We start from the raw sequence: 21,120 nt of genomic DNA, 5'->3' as shown, positions 1-21,120 counted from the left end.
TTTGGGGTGTCGCCAATCATCCTTTATAGCTTATGATCTGCGCTCACGCTTGCTAGACATTAGAACTTCAACTAGGTTGTCATTTAGGGCCTGTTTGGAATCACGCCTAAGGCGCCACGCCTAAGGTTAGCCCCTTGCCACACATGTGGCGTGCCTAAGGGGGCTAGCGTAAGCTCTGCGTTTGGTTCATTGCCACGCCTAAGGTTAGGCGCGGATGGAAAAAGTGTGGCAGCTGTTTGGTTCATTGCCTAACTTCATTTATGCCACATAATTTTTCAAGCGATTTTTGAGTATACCATTCAAACAAAATACAACAAGCTCATAATACATGTGGCCAAATCCATATAAACAGCCATACCATGTTAATAATATATCACAACATCCATAACACATGTTCATAACATGTTCATAACAGACATGCAACATTCATAACAACTGATTGCATAAGTGCATAAGAGCAGACTACAAATATCACCTCTTAACATCCATTAACTAAAGTTCACAAAAGGGTGAAGCAACAGCTATCACCAAAACTATCCATCTCCATGAACCGTCAAGCAGAGCCTATAAAAGAAGCACTCATTGCTTAACAAAAGAGTGGAGCAGCCTACAAAATGTGCAAAAGAACTTCCAGTCTTCATTGACCACATCCTCCTAGCTGAAAACTCGATGAGCCTAATACAAGTGCAAATTGAACTTAGCAACATGTAAATAATTTTCACAATGAATACTGAAATACAACAAGTATTACCTGAGTACTTAAACAAAATAGCAGGCCACCATACATAGCCAATTCACATCCCCGAATCGCTAAGAAACTTGAAAACCCATGACTGGAATGTTACCTCGGATGAGCCCGATAAGAAACTACGCATCCCCTTTTGTTCTTTGGATGCTAGAAATGTTCCTACCATCAGCTTTTGGTCAGTAGTTAAAGTCATGTTCTCAAGTCTTTGCCATAATATATCATCAGAGTTGCGCATAGATGGTGGAGGTGGTGGTGGCTTCCTGATTTCATTTTGAAGTTCCACTAAAGCAGTTGTGATTGCATCTCCTACCCTAGACATGCGGCTCTTTGGTCTCACATCTCTCTTGGGTGCTTTTCCCTCACTTCTTAGACGCTTGACTCCTGAGCTAGATGAGCTTTGCTCAGCCACTTGAGATGCTATGCTGGGCTGTCCACTTATAGGGGAAGGTAAAGTGTCTGAATCATCACCTAGATTATCTTCAGGCCGAGCATAGCTGGACAAGTCATTGCATACGTCATCATCATAATCATTATCTTCATCACCTTGTGTCTCATTCATACAAGTGTTGGCGTCCATGGCAAGAGAACCATCAGCACTGCTGTTAAGGAATAGTTCCTGCATTTCATTGAAGAATTTGATGGGCTTGGACAGGAGCCTTCTTGCCCTGACCTGCATATAGTAACATGCTATTAGTTAATAATCAATATTTCAATCACTTAGTAATATATTAACAAAAAAGATTGGAAAAAAGGAGTACCTGTAGGTTAGCCTTCTCTGATTCAGATATGATAACCATAGATCTGGAGGTGTCAAATGTGTTACCACTCTTGCTTAAAGCTGTTTTAATGAACTTCCAATTTTCCTTATAATGTCTGAAATGTCTCTCAACTTGAGTAGCAGTTACCCCCATATTGAACTGCCTGTTCAATGCTTCTGAACACTTGAAGTGATGCTGTTTTTTTATCTTGAAACCAGCATGTTGCTCCTTTATGTAGTCAATGAACCAACCAAGCATAAATTTAGTTTGATCCTCATCCCATAGAATGGTCCTCTCGCGAGTGGTGCCATCACCTTCATCCTTTTCCTTTCCCTTGCCCATATCTGTACTCAAGATCAGTTCATAACAGTGTCTCAAAATTGTCACATGTTATAATGTTACAATCAAATAGGGTGTCAAAATAGCCCAATAATACAGTTAAACAGCAACACAATTCAATTAAACAGCTATATGATATAATTAAATAGGATCTCAAAACAGCAATCCAAATCAATTAAATAGGGTCTCAAAACAGCCACATAATAATGTCTCAAAACAATTAAATAAGGTCTCAATAAAGCCATACAATACATTTAAAATAATATCCCAAAACAGCAGCACAATCATCAATTTTGGTCCCACTCATCCCACATTTGGTGAGCTATCTGATCACGTATGGTTGCCCATTGCTGGTTGTCCCTATTAATATCCCCATGTGAACGATTGCTTCTTGGAAGAGTTTGAAACCATGTCGCATCATCATAAACATAAATATCAGGTCCATCATCAATTATAAAGTTATGCAAAGTGCAGCATGCCAAAACTATCTTGACTTGTGTTTTTAAAGGGAAGAATGGTTGACTTGTAAGTATCTTAAATCTGTTTTTGAGTGTGCCAAATGCCCGCTCAATCGTTGTCCTAAGAGAGGAGTGACGAAGGTTGAACAATTCTCTTGGATTCTCCGGTCGTCTAGTACCCTGAAACTCCTTAAGGTGGTACCGGACACCTCGATATGGAGGTAATATGCCAGGTCTAGCAGCATAACCAGCATCGGCTAAAAAGTAGTGACCTACAATTAGATTGAACTACCATTAGCTATTCATTTTGGAAGCTAAAACACGGTATATTAATGACTTGACTTATACCTTCTGGAATTTTTAAACCTGACGGCCGTGACAATGCATCTTGAAGCACAAAAGAATCATGAGCTGATCCTTCCCATCCGGCCAACACATATGTAAACTTAAGGTCAAAATCTACGGCAGCTAAGACATTTTGTGTTGGATAGTGCTTTCTACCCCTAAACCTATCTTGCATATATATAGGAACCGATGCCGGTATATGTGTGCCATCCAATGCTCCTACACATTTCTAACACAAATAAAAAAAGTGCTCCTGTCAGTGATTATTACAAATTAATATAAAAATGAATTCATTGCATTATATATACATATATATATATTACCTCAAAGTATGGGTAAAATCTTCCTGGGCTGGTGGATATCTTTGGATGTGTTTCCGTAGTTCTCATGACAATAATATCACGAGATAATACACATAAAGCATCCAAAACAGCATTAAAATATCTACTAACAGTCTCTCCGGAGCGTAAGAACTCAAAACCAACTGATCTATTTGTCCATCTATGACCAACAAATTTCAAGAACATAGCTACTTGTTCCTCAATTGACACATTAATACTATCCTCTAACAATCCACGAGATCTTAAAAGACCACATAACCGGTGAAAAATAATTTTACGCATGCGCAACTCACTAATACAGTTGGCTTCAGTTCCATTATATAAACGGTTTAACCTTCTTTCTCTTTCCAAATCTCTTTCTAATAAAGAACCATATTTGGGCCTCCTCATCAATCTATCCTCTTGTAACTTGTACCACAACATACAAACGTAGATGGCTAGGCAAATAAGCAACCTTCTTCTTCGAATGCTATAATCATAATGATAGTTCTCAAAATAATCCTTCATTGCACCCATCTATTCAGATTTAAGAACTATTTTAGAACGTATACAGCATAAATGATATAAGTAAAAATGCAGAGAATAGCTATACCTTGAACAGAAGATGGATGGCTGCCTCGTTGCAATAAATCCTGAAAAAACCAACAAAAAATGTTAGAGCCAAATGCTTCAAATGCTTGGGGGGGGGGGATCTGGAACGCTCTGTTCCAGAGCGCGCGGGGGGGGGGGGGGGAGGCTCTGTTCCAGGAGCCTCCACGGGCGGGCAGGAGCCTCCCGGGGGGGGGGGGGGGCTCTGTTCCAGGAGCCTCCACGGGCAGGAGCCTCCGCGGGGGGGGGGGGGGGGGGGCTTCCGCGGGCAGGGAGCGGCGCGGGGGGGGGGGGGGGGGGGCTTCCGCCGGGCGGGGGGCCTTCCGCGGGCAGGGAGCGGCGGAGCCTCCGCGGGGGGGGGGGGGGCTCTGTTTCGGTGGCTCTGGCGGACCGGTGCGGCGGAGCTCCGCGGGGGGGGGGGGGGGCTCCGTTCTAGGAGCGGACCGGTGCGGCGGAGCTTCCGCGGGCAGGAGCCTCCGCGGGGGGGGGGGGGGCTTCCGTGGGCAGGACCGGTGCGGCGGAGCTTCCGCGGGTGGGGGCTCCGTTCCAGGAGCGCTCTGGCGGACCGGTGCGGCGGAGCTTCCGCGGGCAGGAGCCTCCGCCCCGCGGCGGAGCGCCGCGCCAGAAGGAGGGAGGGAGGCGGCGGATCGGGAGGACGGGGCTGGGGGGCGGGCGGCGCCGGCGGCGGATCCGGGGTGGCGTACCTGGGCGGTGCGGACGGAGGAGGAAGGGGACCGAGCTGCGCGACGCTGGTTGTGGCGGCCAAATCGAGCGCCGCGGGTGTGGCGCTTTTTTCTGTGGCGAGCGAGTTGTGGCGCGCCAGAGAATGCGTGGCGTGCTAACGTTAGTATAGGATCCAAACGCACGCCTAACTTTGCGTGGCACGCCTAAAGTTAGGCGGTGGCGGGTTAGGTAGTGTTCCAAACGCGCCCTTAAATCACCAAAACCCATGAAGGAGGATGAATGTCCTTTCAAAAGTGTTATCAGCACTGGTTGTCAAAGGTCTTTAGTACCGGTTCTCCAACCGGTACAGAGCAACCGAGGCTAAAAATCTTGGGCATCAGTACCGGCTACGTCACACGGTACTAAAGGAAGCCTTTAGTACTAGCTGGAAACACTAGCAGACACTAAAGGGGCCGCTATGCTAACGCACGCAGGTGGCCTCTTTAGTACCGGCTAGTGTTTCTAGCCGTACTAAAAGATTTTTATTTTTTTCCTATTTTGTTTCTTTATTGCTACTTACTCATGTAGAATTGCTACGGGTACCTGAGCTACACACTACTATACATCCATTAGTCGCGATCAAGTTGAAATAATATATGAAAATAAATAAATATCACAACCAATCATTTAATTAAGTATATAAAAATATAATATTAGTTATTTAAATATATTAATATTTACAAATATACAGGAACATAAATATCATTGTGTTGTCCCAATTACAAGTACATAACTAAAAATGCCATGATGTCAATCTGGATGGTCTATTAATGAATCTTATGAGTTGTTCCGACACTACCGTGATCCTATCCACGTAGATATATTAATTCATCGCATCAACATAATGAGAAACAAAATTATGAAAGGTGTGTATGTACTCTTATGTCCTCACTCATTGTCACCTTACAATTTGTTACAATGTGTATGTACTCACATACATAGTACCTGCACCAATTATTTCCACTTTCCTATCTCCAACACTAAAAGAGAAAAAAATTAGTAATAAAATATTTATGTATGCATATCTAGAACACTAAATGAGATATGCAAATAGTAGCGAACCCACATACCGGAAAGTCTATTGTGATATTAACTTCTTCCGTTCAAATACCGTAGTGCTTTTTTTCAAAAAGCTTTCCATACCCTGTCCATAAAATCAAATGTATATGTTTGATGCTTAATTGATTCAAAAAATGGAATAGATTTTATTGTATATATAGAAAATGAGTGGTGTTTTGTACAAACTTACTTGTTCAATGCGTATATGATATGTTGGATATCCTCCTGTAGTTTCCTCATCGTGTCGAACATCATAAGTTAGCTAAACTCGATGTTGATTATGAGCAAAATCCAATGAAACCTGCATGTACAGATATACAAGCATATATGCACTAGACTTAACATTTATTTAGGAATAGAAAAGAGTTACAAGTCAATGAACACTTACTCAATCAGAGAGGTTGCACTGTCAATGGCAAGCGAGAAGAAGGCTCCTCCGACGACAGCTTACCATATAGAATTACCAGTGTTATCCCCTTGGTAGTAGGGGCACAACTGGTTCCACCCTTGATCTCCTGGGGATGAAACCCATTGTTATTGTTGTTCATATAAACCATATCTTCATGGATCTCAGGACGGTCGTTCCCTAAGTGTTCAGTGTTCCCACAGACATCACATGTCATGTGGGCGTCCAAGGCTTGAAGTGTTATGTGCATTGGGGCCTTGTCTTGGGAACGGCCGTCTAACCATTTCAAGAGGAGGTCCAGTTTAGTGGCTAGCATGTCCGTTTCCTTGATGGTGTGCATGCCCTGCTAGCGAGGTTGGATACGTTCCTAGTTCCACCCTTGGTTAGAGACCATTTTCTGAATTAGAGCAGTTGCACTGTCACTGGTAAGCAAGAAGAAGGCGTTGATGTCATCACGAGCTATTGGGGTCAGTGTCAATGTCATCACGGGCTGTTGGGGTTAGCCTGTTGGTAGAAGTTCCAAAATAAGCCAATTGTCCATCCTGTGGTGAGGGCAAGTCAAGATGTACTCTTGGAGCCTTTCCCACACTTCAGAAATTGACTCAGCTGACGCCTGCAGGAAACATAAATCTTTTCATGAAGGGTGTTGATTTTGCCTGTTGGAAAGAATTTTGTGAGGAACACAGTGGAACAGTTTTCCCAAGTGTTCACAACACTTTGGTTCGCATAGAACCATTTTTTCACCCTCCTGAGCAGGGAAAACAGAAATAGTCAGATAGCATCTTGAGTGACTTCCTTAATGATGAAGGTACTAGAAAGCTCCAGGACCTGTTCGAGATGTGCTCTTGCCCCGTCATTATCTTTCCCTGTGGAATAGGCTAGCCTCTAGTTCACTGTGCAGAGCTCCGAGCCTCCGAATCGGCTGGGAATAAACAAGAGCAACCATAAAGAACACTAAAACTAATATCATAGATCGATTAGCCTAAACATGCAAAGCATATGGTATAGGTACAAACCATAAAAGGGACATATAACTAGTAGAGCAGTATATGAACCACGCATAAGCAAAAATAAACAAGAAAGTTACTAGAGCCATACCTAACTCTTCAAGATGATTTGGAAACCCAAAAGAAGATCTACTCCTAGCCTAAACTCCACTAGTCTAAGAATTACTTGCAAGAGTGAAGAGAGAATGAACTTCTTAGTGTGCTTTGAAAGGGAGAGAACACTCCTCTATTTATAGTGCCCTGACGTCGGTTCAATTAGGTATATCCATGGAAATCGGGCATAACCGCCAGAGGGAAGCGACCAAGGTGCGCCACATGTCGGCTAGAGGTGAGGTGGCGCAGGGTTGGTTCGGCTGAACCAGGGATCTGGCCAACCTACTCCCACCACCTTTGGCCACAACCTTTGGCCGGGACACCAGTAGATGGGTCCTCAGGTCGGCAGTCCGTGACCCACTCTGAGTTGAGGCAGTTTAATTTGTTTGTTGGCCTTTTGATGCGTGTTCTGCCCATGTGGAGATTTCTGATTAGTCGGAGTTGTGTATGTTCGCATTCTTCAGTGTGTTTTCTCCTTCTATAGTGCTATATCTTCTGCATGCAATTACAAATAAATTCTAAGAACATGTGGAACTACATTATTCTAATAAAATATTTGTGTAAAAAATGCTAGTTATCCTTTATTATTTGAGTAGATATATGGTCATATTTCGGATGTCATGACCATCAATAGTACGTTGTACAACTGTAGGCCGAAGTCACCTGGCAGACTAGGTGTAAGCCGGTGCCCAAAGTAACCAGTTAGAGGTCGAATCGATCTTATCCCAAAATCCTTACCCATAAGAAATTCTCTCTACCTTCGCCTACCAAATTCTTGTTGTCCTTGGACGAACCCGTTCCTTCGATAGTGCACACACATTCCCTATGGATTTGATACCTTGGAATACTCTTGGATGAAAATTAGATTAGTATTTGTACACTTACTGATTTATCTGTGATCGTTAAAGTCCCAAAACCTACACTCCAGGTTGGGTACCGATTGTTGTCGGCCATTGAATCATGCCCTGACCGTTAACTTCTCAGGAATAAAATAGAGCTTGACACTATATTCTATACATAATTTACTTAAACTAATAAAGTTCCACAAGTTTAGATTGAATTGTGATTGCAGGGACATGTGGCAAAAATCTTAGGCAAAATGGGCAAAAACTTAGGCCAACTGGCCTCCCTTACACCGGCCGGCCTGGCACCTCCTCCAAATGCCAGGTCACTGATCCAAGGATAAGAAACACATAGTTACCTTGCACTTGTGCCGTATATCCAACGTCAATTTGATTAGATGGACCGAAAGGCCTCTCCCATAGATTGAATGGCCCACAATCAGGAAAACGAGCGCTAAGTTCACCAATGCAGCTTGTGGGTGATCAAATCCTCTGCGTTCAAGAGCAGAGGCGGTATCAGCCCCACCTAGGTCGGTTGGCCTATACTTTCATGCCATGGACTGGAACAACCGCCTCGGGTCGCTGAAGTAATTGCCATCCAGACGCAATCAGAGCCATACACAACAAAGGCGGTGAAATCAATGGCCAATCGACCTACCTTAGGCTAGCCGGTCGGCCCCACTTCAGCTCCAATTTCTCAATTCTTTTATTGAGGTCCTCCCTTTCAGCCCCAACACTATAAATCAGGGTGCATCCATCACTAGTAATAGACACCAAAGGAGCTCTCATTCTCTCTTTCACTTTTTAGAGTTAGGTAGTAGTAGTCCGGGAGTTAGAGTCAAGTCGAACTTGTCTCGGGATTCTAGAGTCATCATGGAAGTTTGGTATAAGCTCTTGTATCTTTCCCTTTGATATTTATCAATTTAGGTTATTTTTTTTATCTTTCGAGTCAGCTTTTACCTCTAGTTTAGGATTAGTTTCTATCTTATTTATCGGGATCTTACCTTACGGATATTCTCGCCGCACTAGGGAGCTCAGGTTGAGGGGGATTTGTCTTGAAGGTATGAAGAGGAATCCTAGAATCAATAATAGACATGGTGTCTAAGCTTAATGCTAGCTTGAAGTGTGTTCCACCCCACGAATCTGTGTGGTAGCCGGCAGATGGTGGCAGCCCTGTCGGTCCTTTGTAGTCCATCATATTTGGGTGTTTTGATAGGAGTAGTTTTTGACCGTTGGGGACTCCCTTCTCATCCTTGTTCGAGGCCCCCAAAGTAAGCTCTGGTTTTCTGATATCTAGTTAGAAGCAAGTTCTAGTCTAGTGGGTCTCGCTCGTATAGTTATGAAGTGTTTTAGCTTATTCGTTGTCCTCCCAGCTACGTACCGCTCTAAAGTTAGAGTCTCCTGTGTCACGGTCATTGCAAGACCCTTATTTTTCATATCATATTTGCCACTGCTAAGTTAGTTGGTTGATTTAACTAGTAAAGTTTATCTTTTTCGATACTCTTTAACCATAGTGATTCCCCAAGAAAATTTACGATATTCTGGAATACTCCAAGGTGAAATGCTATAATGGTAATTCTATACGCTTGCGAAATATCAATTCTTTTAATCATAAGAAACACCAACACTGATGAAGCGGTCACTTCTATAATCCGATGGAAAATCACAGAATCAAACGGGTAAAACTCTTCTCAAATAGTTTGGATACAAAGTTTATTTTTACTAGGAACAACTCTCCTAGTTGGGTGTGATATGACCTTGGAGGTTTTTTAAGTTATTCTAACTCAAATAGCACTATAAAATATAATCTTGCGGAGACTAGCGTGGCTATTGGGAGTATGTGCCATCTCCACTGGGAAGTTCAAATTACATATAGTTTGTTGCATTAGCAAGTAGACTTGATATCCTTTCCAACACGTATTCATCGATCTCTAGAGCTATCGGGAAGCAAGAATTATGATTAATGCTTTATGACGGTTCGAACATCCGGAAACAGGTTGTCTAAACTTGCAAGCTTGCATTTGTTAGTTTATTGGTTCGAATGGGTCCAAGTGTTCGGGTTCGTCCCTTTATAGAGCGGCATCGTCCTGTTCATGTGCAAACCTAAGCACAATCCAAGTAGAGCATTTAGTTAGTTTATATATATTGAAGTTAGTTTTAGCTAGCAGTGAAGTCACCTATTATTGCAGCTTCTTACCTCAATTGATCAAATGTTCACTTATTTTATTGCTTAGGTACTATTTTCTACGTCATGTCATTGGTTTATATTGGTTGGTGTATGCCTCGTTGTGATATCCGCATCAATACAATAATCAAAAGAAAATCCTTAAAAAAGCGCACTATTGGATAGAACTAGTTGCTACCATTATGATAGCGCAAGAAACCGTAAAATCGGAGCTATCATTGGAATGGTACAACTATCGAAAGATTTGTATATAAAAAAGAAAAGAACTATATTCTTTATTTATTTTAATTAGGGAAAATATAACATTCTAAAAAAATACCCAATATAAGTTACCTAAAATTATATTTATATTTGAAAAGATGATGTAAAAATTTAGTCAAATTTCACCATGACCTCGGACCAGCCGCTCTAGTCGCCGATCCATCAACCTCACTCCGACCTGAGCTCTTTCCAGAAGCGCAGCGGCTCGACGAGACGAGCGAGGCTCCACCTGGCCTCGTATCTTTTCACCGAACACGCAGACAAGACATGCTCTTTAGCAGGGATGGGCAGCGCCTAGTAAAGATGGCAACGGTAAAATCTGCGCAGATATAACTTTGTATATCCGAATCCGTGAGTAAAAATTCACACTCGCATCCGAGTCCGCTACCCGCCACGGGTAGAAAATCATACCCGTACCCGCTATCCGCAGATACCCCATGCCCACAGGACATGCCCGTGTACCCGCAATCTTTAGGAAATTAAACATACAGGAGCTACTAGCCATTACAACTGCAGAATAATTAACAAGTTCAGATAATGAGATCAATACATCAGCGATTCAGTGCCCTACAGAAAAAAGATCAACTAAAATAAACATGGAAATCTCAGCCATTCTCACTTCACATTTTATCATGCATATCACTGATTCACGGCAGATCTAGCGTTCTAGCTCATGTTACAACAGATATACAAGAGCTGATACATAAAAAAATTCCTTCATATGCTACTTATTTCTCGGTGCATGGAAAGAGGGCATCCGTGCATGTAAAGAGCATATCGGCGCATGAACAAATCAGAGCAACATGAGAGGACTAGACTCCTGAGGCTGTAGGCCGGCGGTGGGCATAGGAGCAGCACGCCCGCGGTGGAATCGGACGGCCGAGGGCCCTCAGCGCGTACGCGCCGTGCCAGCCGCAATGGGCGCCGGGCGGCCGGGGCCCGAAGTGCAGCTGCGCGGGTCGCGGGAGCGGCGCGCCGGCATCTGGGCCACCCATAGATGTCAACGGAGGAGGAGGGCTAGCGGGCGGCGCACAAGAAGGAGAGCCGAGGAGGAGGGGTCTGCGCTCAAGGAGGAGGAGGGGGGCGACAGTGTAGGGAGGGCCGAAATCGGGGAGGAGGGGGAGTCGGGTGGGTGGCTGGGTTGTGGCGGCTGGGAGCTCGGGAGTGGGATTTGGAGGCTGGAAGGGGGAATGAGGAGGAAACGCTACAGGTTCTTTATATATAAAAGTATATGGGTCCATATGTCAGCGGGTCTGGCGGATTTGCGGGTTCGGGTATCAATTTTTTTTACCTATTAGGAAATACCTGTTGGGTTTCGTGTTATACCCACGCTCGTGCCCGTAGGTACAAAGTTACCCACGTATTCATACCCATCAGGTTTCCTATCCGTGGGTACGTGGATATTTCATGCCCGTTGCCATCTTTAGTGCCCAGCAGGCCGCGTGCTGGGAGGGGCAGCGAGGCCGTGCGAGCTGGGCTGGTCATGGGCTGGGAGGGGCGTTGCCGGGGCAGCTGCGCCTTCTGTGGCGGATGCGGGTGAGAGGGGTTGTGCTAAGGCAATGCCTGGTCGGTTGCAACCCACGATTAGGGAGGGGCGGAGATGGGCGGCGACCACTGGTAAGGACAAGCGGCGGTAGTCCAAGTGGGGAGGGGACGGCCGGCGCAGTCCGAACCGGGGACGGAAGCCACCCTGTCAAGAGGCTGGGCAAGGACGGCTCGATCTAGTTAAGCGCCTAGGCGGACTCCTAGTAGGGGATGGCCTGTCGGTGTTTCACCACCAAGCCCATCAAGGGATGCCTTCGAGGTGGTAGGTTGTAGGTGAGGTATCGCCGAGATCTGGAACTCGAAGGTGCAAGGAACATGAAACTTTAGATAGGTTCGGACCGCCGAAAGCGTAATACCCTACGTCCTGTGTGGTTGTTTGTATTGCCTTAGATGATTGTGTGTTGGAGGGGATCTCTGCCCGCCCTTATATAGTCTTTGGGGACCAGGTTATGGATATTCTAGCCAGATACAAGCTCAAGTGTCCTACCCGAGTACTACTCGGGGTAGTTTACTTATTTTCCGACTAGTCCTACTCGTGTCCGAGTAGCTTACAACAGGTATAAGGTATGGGACATGCCCCATCCCTTATTCTAGAATATTCATGCCATGTGCGCAGTCCCGTGGCCCCGGATCTGACAAGCCCCCGAGCTCTTCGTAGCCGAGTATTGCAGGCTTCCAAGTACTTCTGAACGCGTCGTTAAGTTCTTCTGAAACTCCGTCTTGAAGGTGTCTTCCAAGTACTTCTTTAGCTGCCTCAAGGCTTTGAGGCGCTCATGCCCCAAGCAGTCGTCTTTTATATGGGGTGCGATGAAAATCGCACTCCATATGGAATAGCCCCCAAGCCTTAGGTTGAATCGAAGAATCAGGCTGAGGGTCAAATTAATCTTCAATCCTCTGGCCTTTATCTTTCAAATAAATTCAAAAAAATAAGCCATTGATGACACGTGTCCTGCAGCCCCGAGCCTTAAATCCAAACCCCAAGGTTTAGAAAAAAGGATCCAAAAAGTCATGGCGTGCATTGTGTAATGAATTAAGAGTTTGAATTGATGGTTAAAATGGGCAAATTGTCTTAGAAATTTGAAAACCTCTTTTTTTGGAATGAGATCTCTGAAAAAATGGTTAAACAAATAACTTCCCTAAAGGAACCCTAAATTACCGCTCAAAAAAAATCTTATCCCGATAATCTCTTCTCGCGCATAGCCCCAAAGCACGGGAGCCAGACGAATCGCATGAGATACGTAGAGTCCTTTTTTTCTGCGGCTAGCCCTAAGAATGGGAGCCGCACGAGCCATCACAAACACACTGAGTGCCTTGTTGCATCCAGCCCCCGAGCATGGGAGCTAGACGAGTCGTCGAAGGCAATCTGAGTGCCTTGTCGCCCCCGAGCATGAGAGCTAGACGAGCTGCCAAAAGCACGCCGAGGGGTCTGTGCTGATGAAGTGATAGCCAAGTAAGGCAGCTCTCAGGAGCATACCTTACCCAGAGGCATGGCATACCTTACCGAGAGGCATAGTCTAGGTGTGGTCCCCTGAAGGGTAAATAAAAAATATGTTGTAACTAATATACATGATATTGAGTTGGGAGCAAATCCCAGCATTGTAAAATGCATGTAAAGTTTTCGCGTCTTGCTCTTGCTAGGTCACATAATTTCCCCAGGTAGGTAGCCTATTACCTTTAAGCACCTGATCCCTGATAGCCGTAGCCCATAGCGCAGGGAGCATGGCCGTATGCACGTGTAGAAACATAGGCATACAAAAGAGTCGAGGTCTCACGGATCAAAGCATGTGTTACCAGTATTTTAGTGGCTAAGAGAAAACTAGAGCAGTCGGCACTGCGCGAAAAAAGAGAACGCTCGTGGAGCGCATATTATACACCCGTTAGGTGTAGACCCGACTACAAGCCCGAAGCTGCATGAGTAGTCAGGAACACAATTATGGTGTGGTCGCGGAGGCACATGGTTAATATCTAGAGATATAAAAGGACATTTAGAAAAATATTAAAGCATGACTTAGCTTGAATCATGGGCGATTTGTCGATGAAGCCATAGCGCTCGTCGAAGGAGCTGCGACAGTTTGTTGATGAAGCCCGACTAGTCGGTGTCAATTCCAACTAGTCATTGACGGTGTAAGCCCATTCCCGACTAGTTTTGTGCTCGAGATGTGTAGTTGAAATAGTCGGCGGCGGCTCATCGAGCTTTCACGAAGTCGAAGTAGTTGTAGCATGATCCTTGCAGGTAGCTTCCGTGTAGTAGTCTGAGCAATCGTCGACATGAACACCTGTTAGCAGAAGCTACCGGGCCTCCTGATAGCCTTGCATGTGCATGTTGACGGTCCTTAAGTCACAAATTCAACCATCAATTTCTGCATCTTTCCATGTCACATAATCACTAAACTTAGCTAAAGGGTTTAATTCTAATTGGTTCCACAAGTTTTGGTGAATTATGATTTGTAGGCATCTGTAAGCGGAAAGATAGAGAAAGTGTACACAAAACGCAGAAGAATGCACAGAAGATTACACTCTGCATTACACATACAAGAAGGGCCCACAGCAAATCAGCCCAAGAGTCCAAGAAACACACCTCTGACCAATCAGAGGCTGGCACACAGATTCAAGGGCCCATCTGGCAGAGCAAACGGGCGCGTCAAGGCACGAATCACCAAGGATCACCACCTGGGCCCACATGATAGCCAGCCAGAGGAAGGTAGAGCTGGGGAGGCGCCACCTGGGGTCGACGGAACCTATATGGCCTCCCGTCCAGATGCATTTGGATGAGGAGTACCCCCTACTCTTCCTCAAGGCCGTGGCTAAAGTTTCCATACAAGGAGAGGGCAGGAACCGCCCTTGGAGGCTATAAAAGGAGGCCTCCACCCCCCCCCCCCCCTCTAAACAACACATTTGGAGAAGAAGAAGTAGAGGGACTCCACCCACTTGTATCATTAGGATAGGTAGTGTGCAAGGAGAAACTATGGAGGAGAGCCTGACTTGTCGGCCTCTCTCGGACCTTGTACCTCGAAGGATACGATCCATTTGAGTAATTATCCGAGTTCATCTATTGGTGAGTTCTTGGTAAGTTATCCTTACGTTATTATTCGTTTGCGGGTTCATCATCCATTCTTGTAGCGGATACTCCAGTAGAGGGCCCCTGATAAAGACAGGACAACCCTGATCGACGCTAGAGTAGTAGTCGACGATATAAATGTGGTGTTTAGGCCCTAGATTACCTTTGTTTGCTGCGAGCCCCACAGTGTCGAGGGGTAGGCGGCAGGTGCTGACAGCCCTGTTCGTTCGCCACGAGTCAATCTCGTGGCTTGTGAACTCCCCCACGTTCGGGTTCAGAGTAGAGCTTATAGCCGGAGGTCCTTGGCAAACTAAGGTGAGACAGGTGCCTGAAGTAAACGAATAATAGTTTTAAGTTTTTCTTTCCTTGATCCTTATCCTTAGATAAACCACACTACTCAAGGCCGTTCTACCTCTTGTTCTTCAGGGTAAACTAGCTAGAAGATCATTACACCTCCGTTTCCTGAGAAAATACGATACCCTGAATACTGTCCAGGTCAAGTGCTACAATAGTATCTCCATGCGCTTGCGGATTATTCTGTGAACGTTAAGAAATACCAACAAGCATTTCTAGCGCCGTTGCCGGAGAATGGTTGCTATAGTTGTTTTCGAACCTAGTTTGCCCGTGTACGTTTTTGTTTTATCTTTCTTTTTATCATTATACCATGGAAAATCATTCTACCCATCAACTCTCTGCTCTCGAGGATGAGTTCTTAGAGCCACCACCCTTTCCAAAGCCTATCACAGCTTCTGGCTATGAACTCCATCCTTGCACCATTGCCATGGTTCGGGGACAAACCTTTTCCAGATTAGAAATTGAAGATCCCCACCGACATTTGCATGAGTTCAAGGAACTGTGTTCATGCTTGGTAATCCAGGCATGACACAGAAAACCTTGAGGTGGAAGTTGTTCCCCTTTTCTCCCGTGTAGAAGGCAGAACAATGGTACACTCACAACGTGAGGAGTGTGAATGGTGATTGGGAAGAGCTTCGAGATGACTTTTGTCACTCGTTCTCTTCTTTATCCCACATAGCCTCTCTCCGAAGTGACATACTTGCATTTGAACAGTTAGAGAAGGAGTCCATAGGCTCAGCATAGGCTAAATTCTCAAACCTTTTAGCATCAAGCCCGGACTGGTCTATACCCGATGATATAGCTTTGCGCATCTTTTACACGGGTTTAGACATGGACTGTACTGAAGATCTTGATATTGCCGCTAGAGGATCGTTTGCACATAAAACTCCAACAGAAGGAAAGAAGATCCTAGATCACATCTTAGGAAACTCTTCTTTTCTCACCTATCCATACGAGCCCCAGCAGAAGTCCAAGTCGCACCATAAGAGCCCCTCATCAGCCAAATCCTACCCTTTACCTTCCATATCCCAAGATTCATCTGTTGAGCCCTCTCCCGAACCACGAACATCAAAAGAAGAAGAAATTAAACCTTCGAAGTTCTCTTTCCCATTCGAGGATGATCCTTATAAAAACCTTAGAAACACCTTGAATCACCTACGTGAGAGGAGACCTACGGCACCCCCTTCTCCTCCCAACAAATCCTTTCTCAAGGAGGCCATGAAGGAGGAATGGTCGGAGGAAGTGAGACTCTCTTCCGAAGTGATTCGAATTAGCTCACCTTCCACGACCATCTGTTGTTCTATAAGAAGAACTGCCGTAGAAGCCCTTCACAATCCTACTGCCAAGGCCAGCATCATGTCCGAATTCCTCACGGACACCTTCATTGGAAGCATGCCTCTAGCCCCGACCGGCACACTCTTCAAAAGTTCCTCAGGATTTATCTGAAGTTCATATCCCCGTTCGTTTCACCTAAGCGTGATTTTCATCCTTATGAAACAAAACATCCTTCATCAGCCTCACTCAAGTTTAATCCTTGTCCCTCTGGCCCATCCTTTCACGATGAATCTCTTGAGGAGGAGCACTATTGTGCCATGGACCCTCCGAATGCTTTGACTCCGGAGAATGAGTTTGCACAAACAAGCATGAGAACTTCTTTGATTTTCCTCAAAATTCGTGTTCGCATAAGCTATCTCCAGAGTCCATCTCCCCTAGAACCATGTGCTCTCACAAGGATCACAACCACCTTTCTGCCCTCTCTAGAAAAATGTTTAGAAGGATGGTTATGGTTGCATATGTTTATCATAAGCATTGTAAATTTTGTGGATGCACAGTGGCACTAATCATGCAGCTTGAACGACGATGATAAATCAACAAATGGTGGTGAAGCTAGGAAGTACATCACCATTGATGGCTGTAGGATGGATCCCCCATGGTCGAGCTTGCGACCATAAACAAAGCACTACCGGAAGATGGTTCGGGCTTTCATTCCCCTCTCCAATAAAGTTTCTCTTTATTCAATAAAAGCAAGAACATGTTTCTAGAATAGTATGTACCTTCGGGTATTTTTTTGTCGCTAACCATTTCAGGTCGTGATTAAAAAGAACGAAGGTCATGGGATGCTCCGAAACATGGAAGCTGCATCAATTGTACACTTGGTACTCTTTTTGGTGATGGAACATATTCTGAAGGAGACACTGACGTCAGACACTTGATTTTTGGTGTCATGAGATACAAAAGTCCAAGTGTGGGGGAGATTGGTGAGCACCTCACAATAGGATCCATCTGAACCAAGGCTGGTGTCAGTTCTATCTTGCCAAAAAGAAGAGAAAGGGGAAGACGAAAAAAAGAGAGAAAAGGGAAATAGAAAAAAAGAAGAAAGAAAAAAGAGCAAAAAAGGGAAGATGAAAAAAAAGAAAACAAAATAAACGAGAGATGAAAAAAAGGTGGAAAAAGAAGAGAATGAGAGTGAGCCAGCATGCTCTATATGGATCAAAGGCTACATTATTAACGTGCCTCCAATCCATGGCATCACACCTTGATAAATATCATTTCACCACCTGGCAGCACCCAGCCTTACTCTCTCTTACGCTTGCAAAGCCTTCGCGTAATCCTCATCCGCCTCCAGCTTTGCATAGCTTCGCTCTAGTAGCTCCTGCACACATAAAGCAAGAGGAATGCTCCTCTTTCTTTCTAGACCTTTGCTGCTCCACTCTAATTGGCACTTGCTCGCATGTATGAAAGGAGATGTATTCTGCGCCTCCAATCCTAAAGCATTGTGCCAACGGATTACTCCACCAAGGCCCATGGTTCCTACACATTAGCCATGTGTATGACCTAGCCTTGTTGTTCGCCTGAGTCGGCATGGTCTGAGTTCCCTCCTCCGCTTCATCCCACATTGAAAAGGAGGAGCCATCGACAACCATATGTGACCATGCCACCGCTGCAGCAACTCCAAAACTGCCGTCCATATGCGCTGCCAGTAAGTACACTCAGGTCCGTGCAAAGGTAACTCAATGTTCACCAATCATTTGCTCATTTTTATCTCAATATGAACTTAGCTGATCATACAAATACATGCCTTCTTTGTTTATTTCTGTATGCTCTGGTTTGAATATCTCTCAAGCTTGAGACATCCATAGGCTTTTTAAATTAAGCATGGTTCTTAGGTTAAAATGCCTTCTTTAATCAAATTAGAATGGTGTCGACTTTGATTAATGGACCAACAAATTAATACTTTCATAGACTTTGGATGTATATCATTTACGGAAAGATTTCAAATAGATGGGTAAGTCCTCAAGCTAAATTTATATTGGAGACAAACCAAGACCTGGAACACACTTCAATAAAAGTTGCACGTCACCTTCAAGGTTCACTGTGAGTATATTGCAAAATGCTCCTTGTTTATGCTCATGCAGTTTTATCTCAGCCTTGTGCGAGCTGTGCTGAAAACAAAAAAATTTTAGTGAACAATTAAAGAATAAAAAATTATTTTCAAAATAAACGAGTCTCTAAAAAATGATGAAATAAAATAATAACAAGCATTTTGGGATCCAAGCTAATTGAACCTTTGAATTTGATTTTCCTTAAACATGAACGTGAACAACTAATCTCAAGGCAATAATAAATTCCTTTCAAATTCCTGAAATGTTCCTCGAGTATTTGTTATCCACTAACCATTTCCAGGGAATAAAAGAAACAATCAAAGAGCAGCGTACAATAACCCCAACACGCATACAACACTCCCTGGTCCCATGGGAAGATAAATACGCGAGGAACTAAGCAGAACAAATGCAGGGCTTGGCTTCATGCATACCAAGCTTAACTCTTGCATTTTTGTTCAATGCTTGGCAAGTGATGTCAGGTAAGTATCACCACCTCGTACATTCTCGTTTCATGTTTCCACCCTGCTCAGTTACCCATCATGCCTAGTTTGGCATAATAGAAGGAAAATAAATATATATATAAGTGAAAAAAGAGAGAGAAATTTAGGCATTTCAAATACCCATTCAATAAAAATTTAAACTCCCCGGTGATTCAAAACCAGCAGATTCCTTGCTTGTTTCCACCTTTGTTTTTTCTTTTGAATAAAAACAGGTACAAGAACAAGTGTGGACGAGATCTCTCACACTCCCCAAGTGTAAATTCATTCGAGGTCTCCCACCAACATGTTCCAGAAACATTAGACTGCCTGACACACAGAAGAGCAGGATAGAAAGGATCAAGAGAGTGACGACTAAACCTTTGGTTAAGCCGAACCACCTCTGACTCCCCTCTTCCCTCTTCTTCCTCCTTCAAACAATGGTTTGTGCAACACAACCCGCAGGCTCCCTAAGAACCACCTCTGACTCCCCTCTTCCCTCTTCTTCCTTCTTCAAACAATGGTTTGTGCAACACAACCCGCAGGCTCCCTAAGTTCTTGAGTTTAAATAAATCTTATGTTGATCACTAAAACTAAACTCATTGAACCTTGTCAAACTCCTCAAGTTGAAAATGCCTTTTGCACTCCATGCGATTCCATGAATAAATTTGCATACTCTTTATTCCTAGTCTTTTGCGTTGTGTTTGTGAACAAAAAATTTATAGGGAACCCATGCTATCTAATGATTGACTTTGTGATATGGCTAGATGAATGTAACCAAACTCTTCCTTGCAAAGTACTTGGTTTATTTTTATGAATTTTTTTCAAAATTCTCTAGCTCGGCTCCTCAGTTGTTAAATTTCTACCAAAGCCAAAGAATGATCACCTTGCAGAAACCTTATGCTCATGCTGCTTGTCTTTGATTTGAGATTTTTCAAACTCTGTGACCCTTGCTAGAAATCGTTCATGCTTTCATGATTAGGATCATGTACACTCCACTAATATATATATATATATATATATATATATATATATATATATATATATATATATATATGCTGACTTCTACACTGGAAGTTGCGCAAAAATATGCCATCCATTCATCTCTTAAATAAAGATTCCATGCACGATATGACTCTCTCCCAAGTATAAAAGAAAGGTATGGGCTATGCAAAAGAAAAAAAATAATGGAGAAATTAAAGCATGCTCAAAAGCATGTTTTGGACATTTGCAAGTCCAAGAAAAAAAAGATAGCCCATATCCAAAAAGAAGAAGAGAGAAGAGTCATACAAAAAAATTATCACAAAAATTCCACATACTTGCACATCCTGATCAGATTGCATGACTTGTTTCTTCTCGGATCTAGCTTTTGACTTAGCAACGTATGAAAAGCAAGTATGCCTCTACATCCCTACCCTAAACTCCACATAAGCCTGATTAGAGGTAGGTGAAAAAGAAGGCATCACTTGGCCTTGGTAAAAATTCAAACAAAAGAGAGATTCGAGAGAATAATCTGAGGAGCACAACTATCTCTTATTTCAAAAGCAAAATCCAAGTTTCTAAGCAAGAAAGGTTAAGAAATCTGAAGTCTGCACCATTCCAAACTTCAATCACCAAGATAAGCTTCGTAGACACTCAAAAAGTTCACAAGTTCAGGAGAAGTTTGGAATAACTTGTATGCAGGTTACATTCAAAGGAGTTGCATCCACCTTAGTCCTTCAAACTTTACTCGAGGATGAGCAAAGGGCTAAGTGCGGGGGTGTTGTTGACGGTCCTTAAGTCAAAAATTCAACCACCAATTTCTGCATCTTTCCATGTCATATAATCACCAAACTTAGCTAAAGGGTTTAATTCTAATTGGTTCCACATGTTTTGGTGAATTATGATTTGCAGGCACCCGTAAGTGGAAAGATAGCGAAAGTATACACAAAACACAGAAGAATGCATAGAAGATCACACTCTGCGTTACACTTACAAGAAGGGCCCACAGCAAATCAGCCCAAGAGGCCAAGAAACACACCTCCGACCAATCAGAGGCTGGCACACAGATTCAAGGGCCCATCTGGCAGAGCAAACGGGCGTGTCAAGGCACGAATCACTAAGGATCACCACCTGGGCCCACATGCCAGCCAGCCAGAGGAAGGTGGAGCT

The 21,120-nt window shown here is 44.0% G+C and overlaps 1 protein-coding gene and 1 non-coding gene across 3 annotated transcripts; one reads left to right on the top strand and one right to left on the bottom strand.

Moving 5' to 3' along the window:
- Positions 1 to 629: 629 nt before the first annotated feature.
- Positions 630 to 3,117, bottom strand: LOC112900987. 2 transcript variants are annotated; one of them, XM_025969787.1, is made up of 4 exons: positions 2,972 to 3,117; positions 1,507 to 2,877; positions 752 to 1,418; positions 630 to 675 (listed from the first exon to the last, which is right to left on the bottom strand). In XM_025969787.1, exons 2-3 carry the CDS (start codon positions 1,846 to 1,848, stop codon positions 795 to 797), a joined length of 966 nt encoding a protein of 321 aa, XP_025825572.1. In that variant the 5' UTR covers positions 1,849 to 2,877; positions 2,972 to 3,117; the 3' UTR covers positions 630 to 675; positions 752 to 794. The 2 variants fall into 2 exon arrangements, with proteins under 2 accessions (XP_025825572.1, XP_025825573.1); XM_025969788.1 differs by lacking the exon at positions 2,972 to 3,117 and having other exon boundaries at positions 1,507 to 2,575; positions 2,652 to 2,897.
- A 3,187-nt stretch (positions 3,118 to 6,304) lies between these two features.
- LOC112901804 lies at positions 6,305 to 6,410 on the top strand. The gene has a single exon (XR_003230382.1). It is a non-coding gene; the product is annotated as a small nucleolar RNA R71 (small nucleolar RNA).
- The last annotated feature ends 14,710 nt before the right edge of the window (positions 6,411 to 21,120 follow it).

This window comes from Panicum hallii, chromosome 7, assembly GCF_002211085.1.
Source record: "Panicum hallii strain FIL2 chromosome 7, PHallii_v3.1, whole genome shotgun sequence".
NCBI classification, from domain to species: Eukaryota; Viridiplantae; Streptophyta; class Magnoliopsida; order Poales; family Poaceae; genus Panicum; species Panicum hallii.
This window is presented reverse-complemented; position numbering and strand designations above follow the sequence as displayed.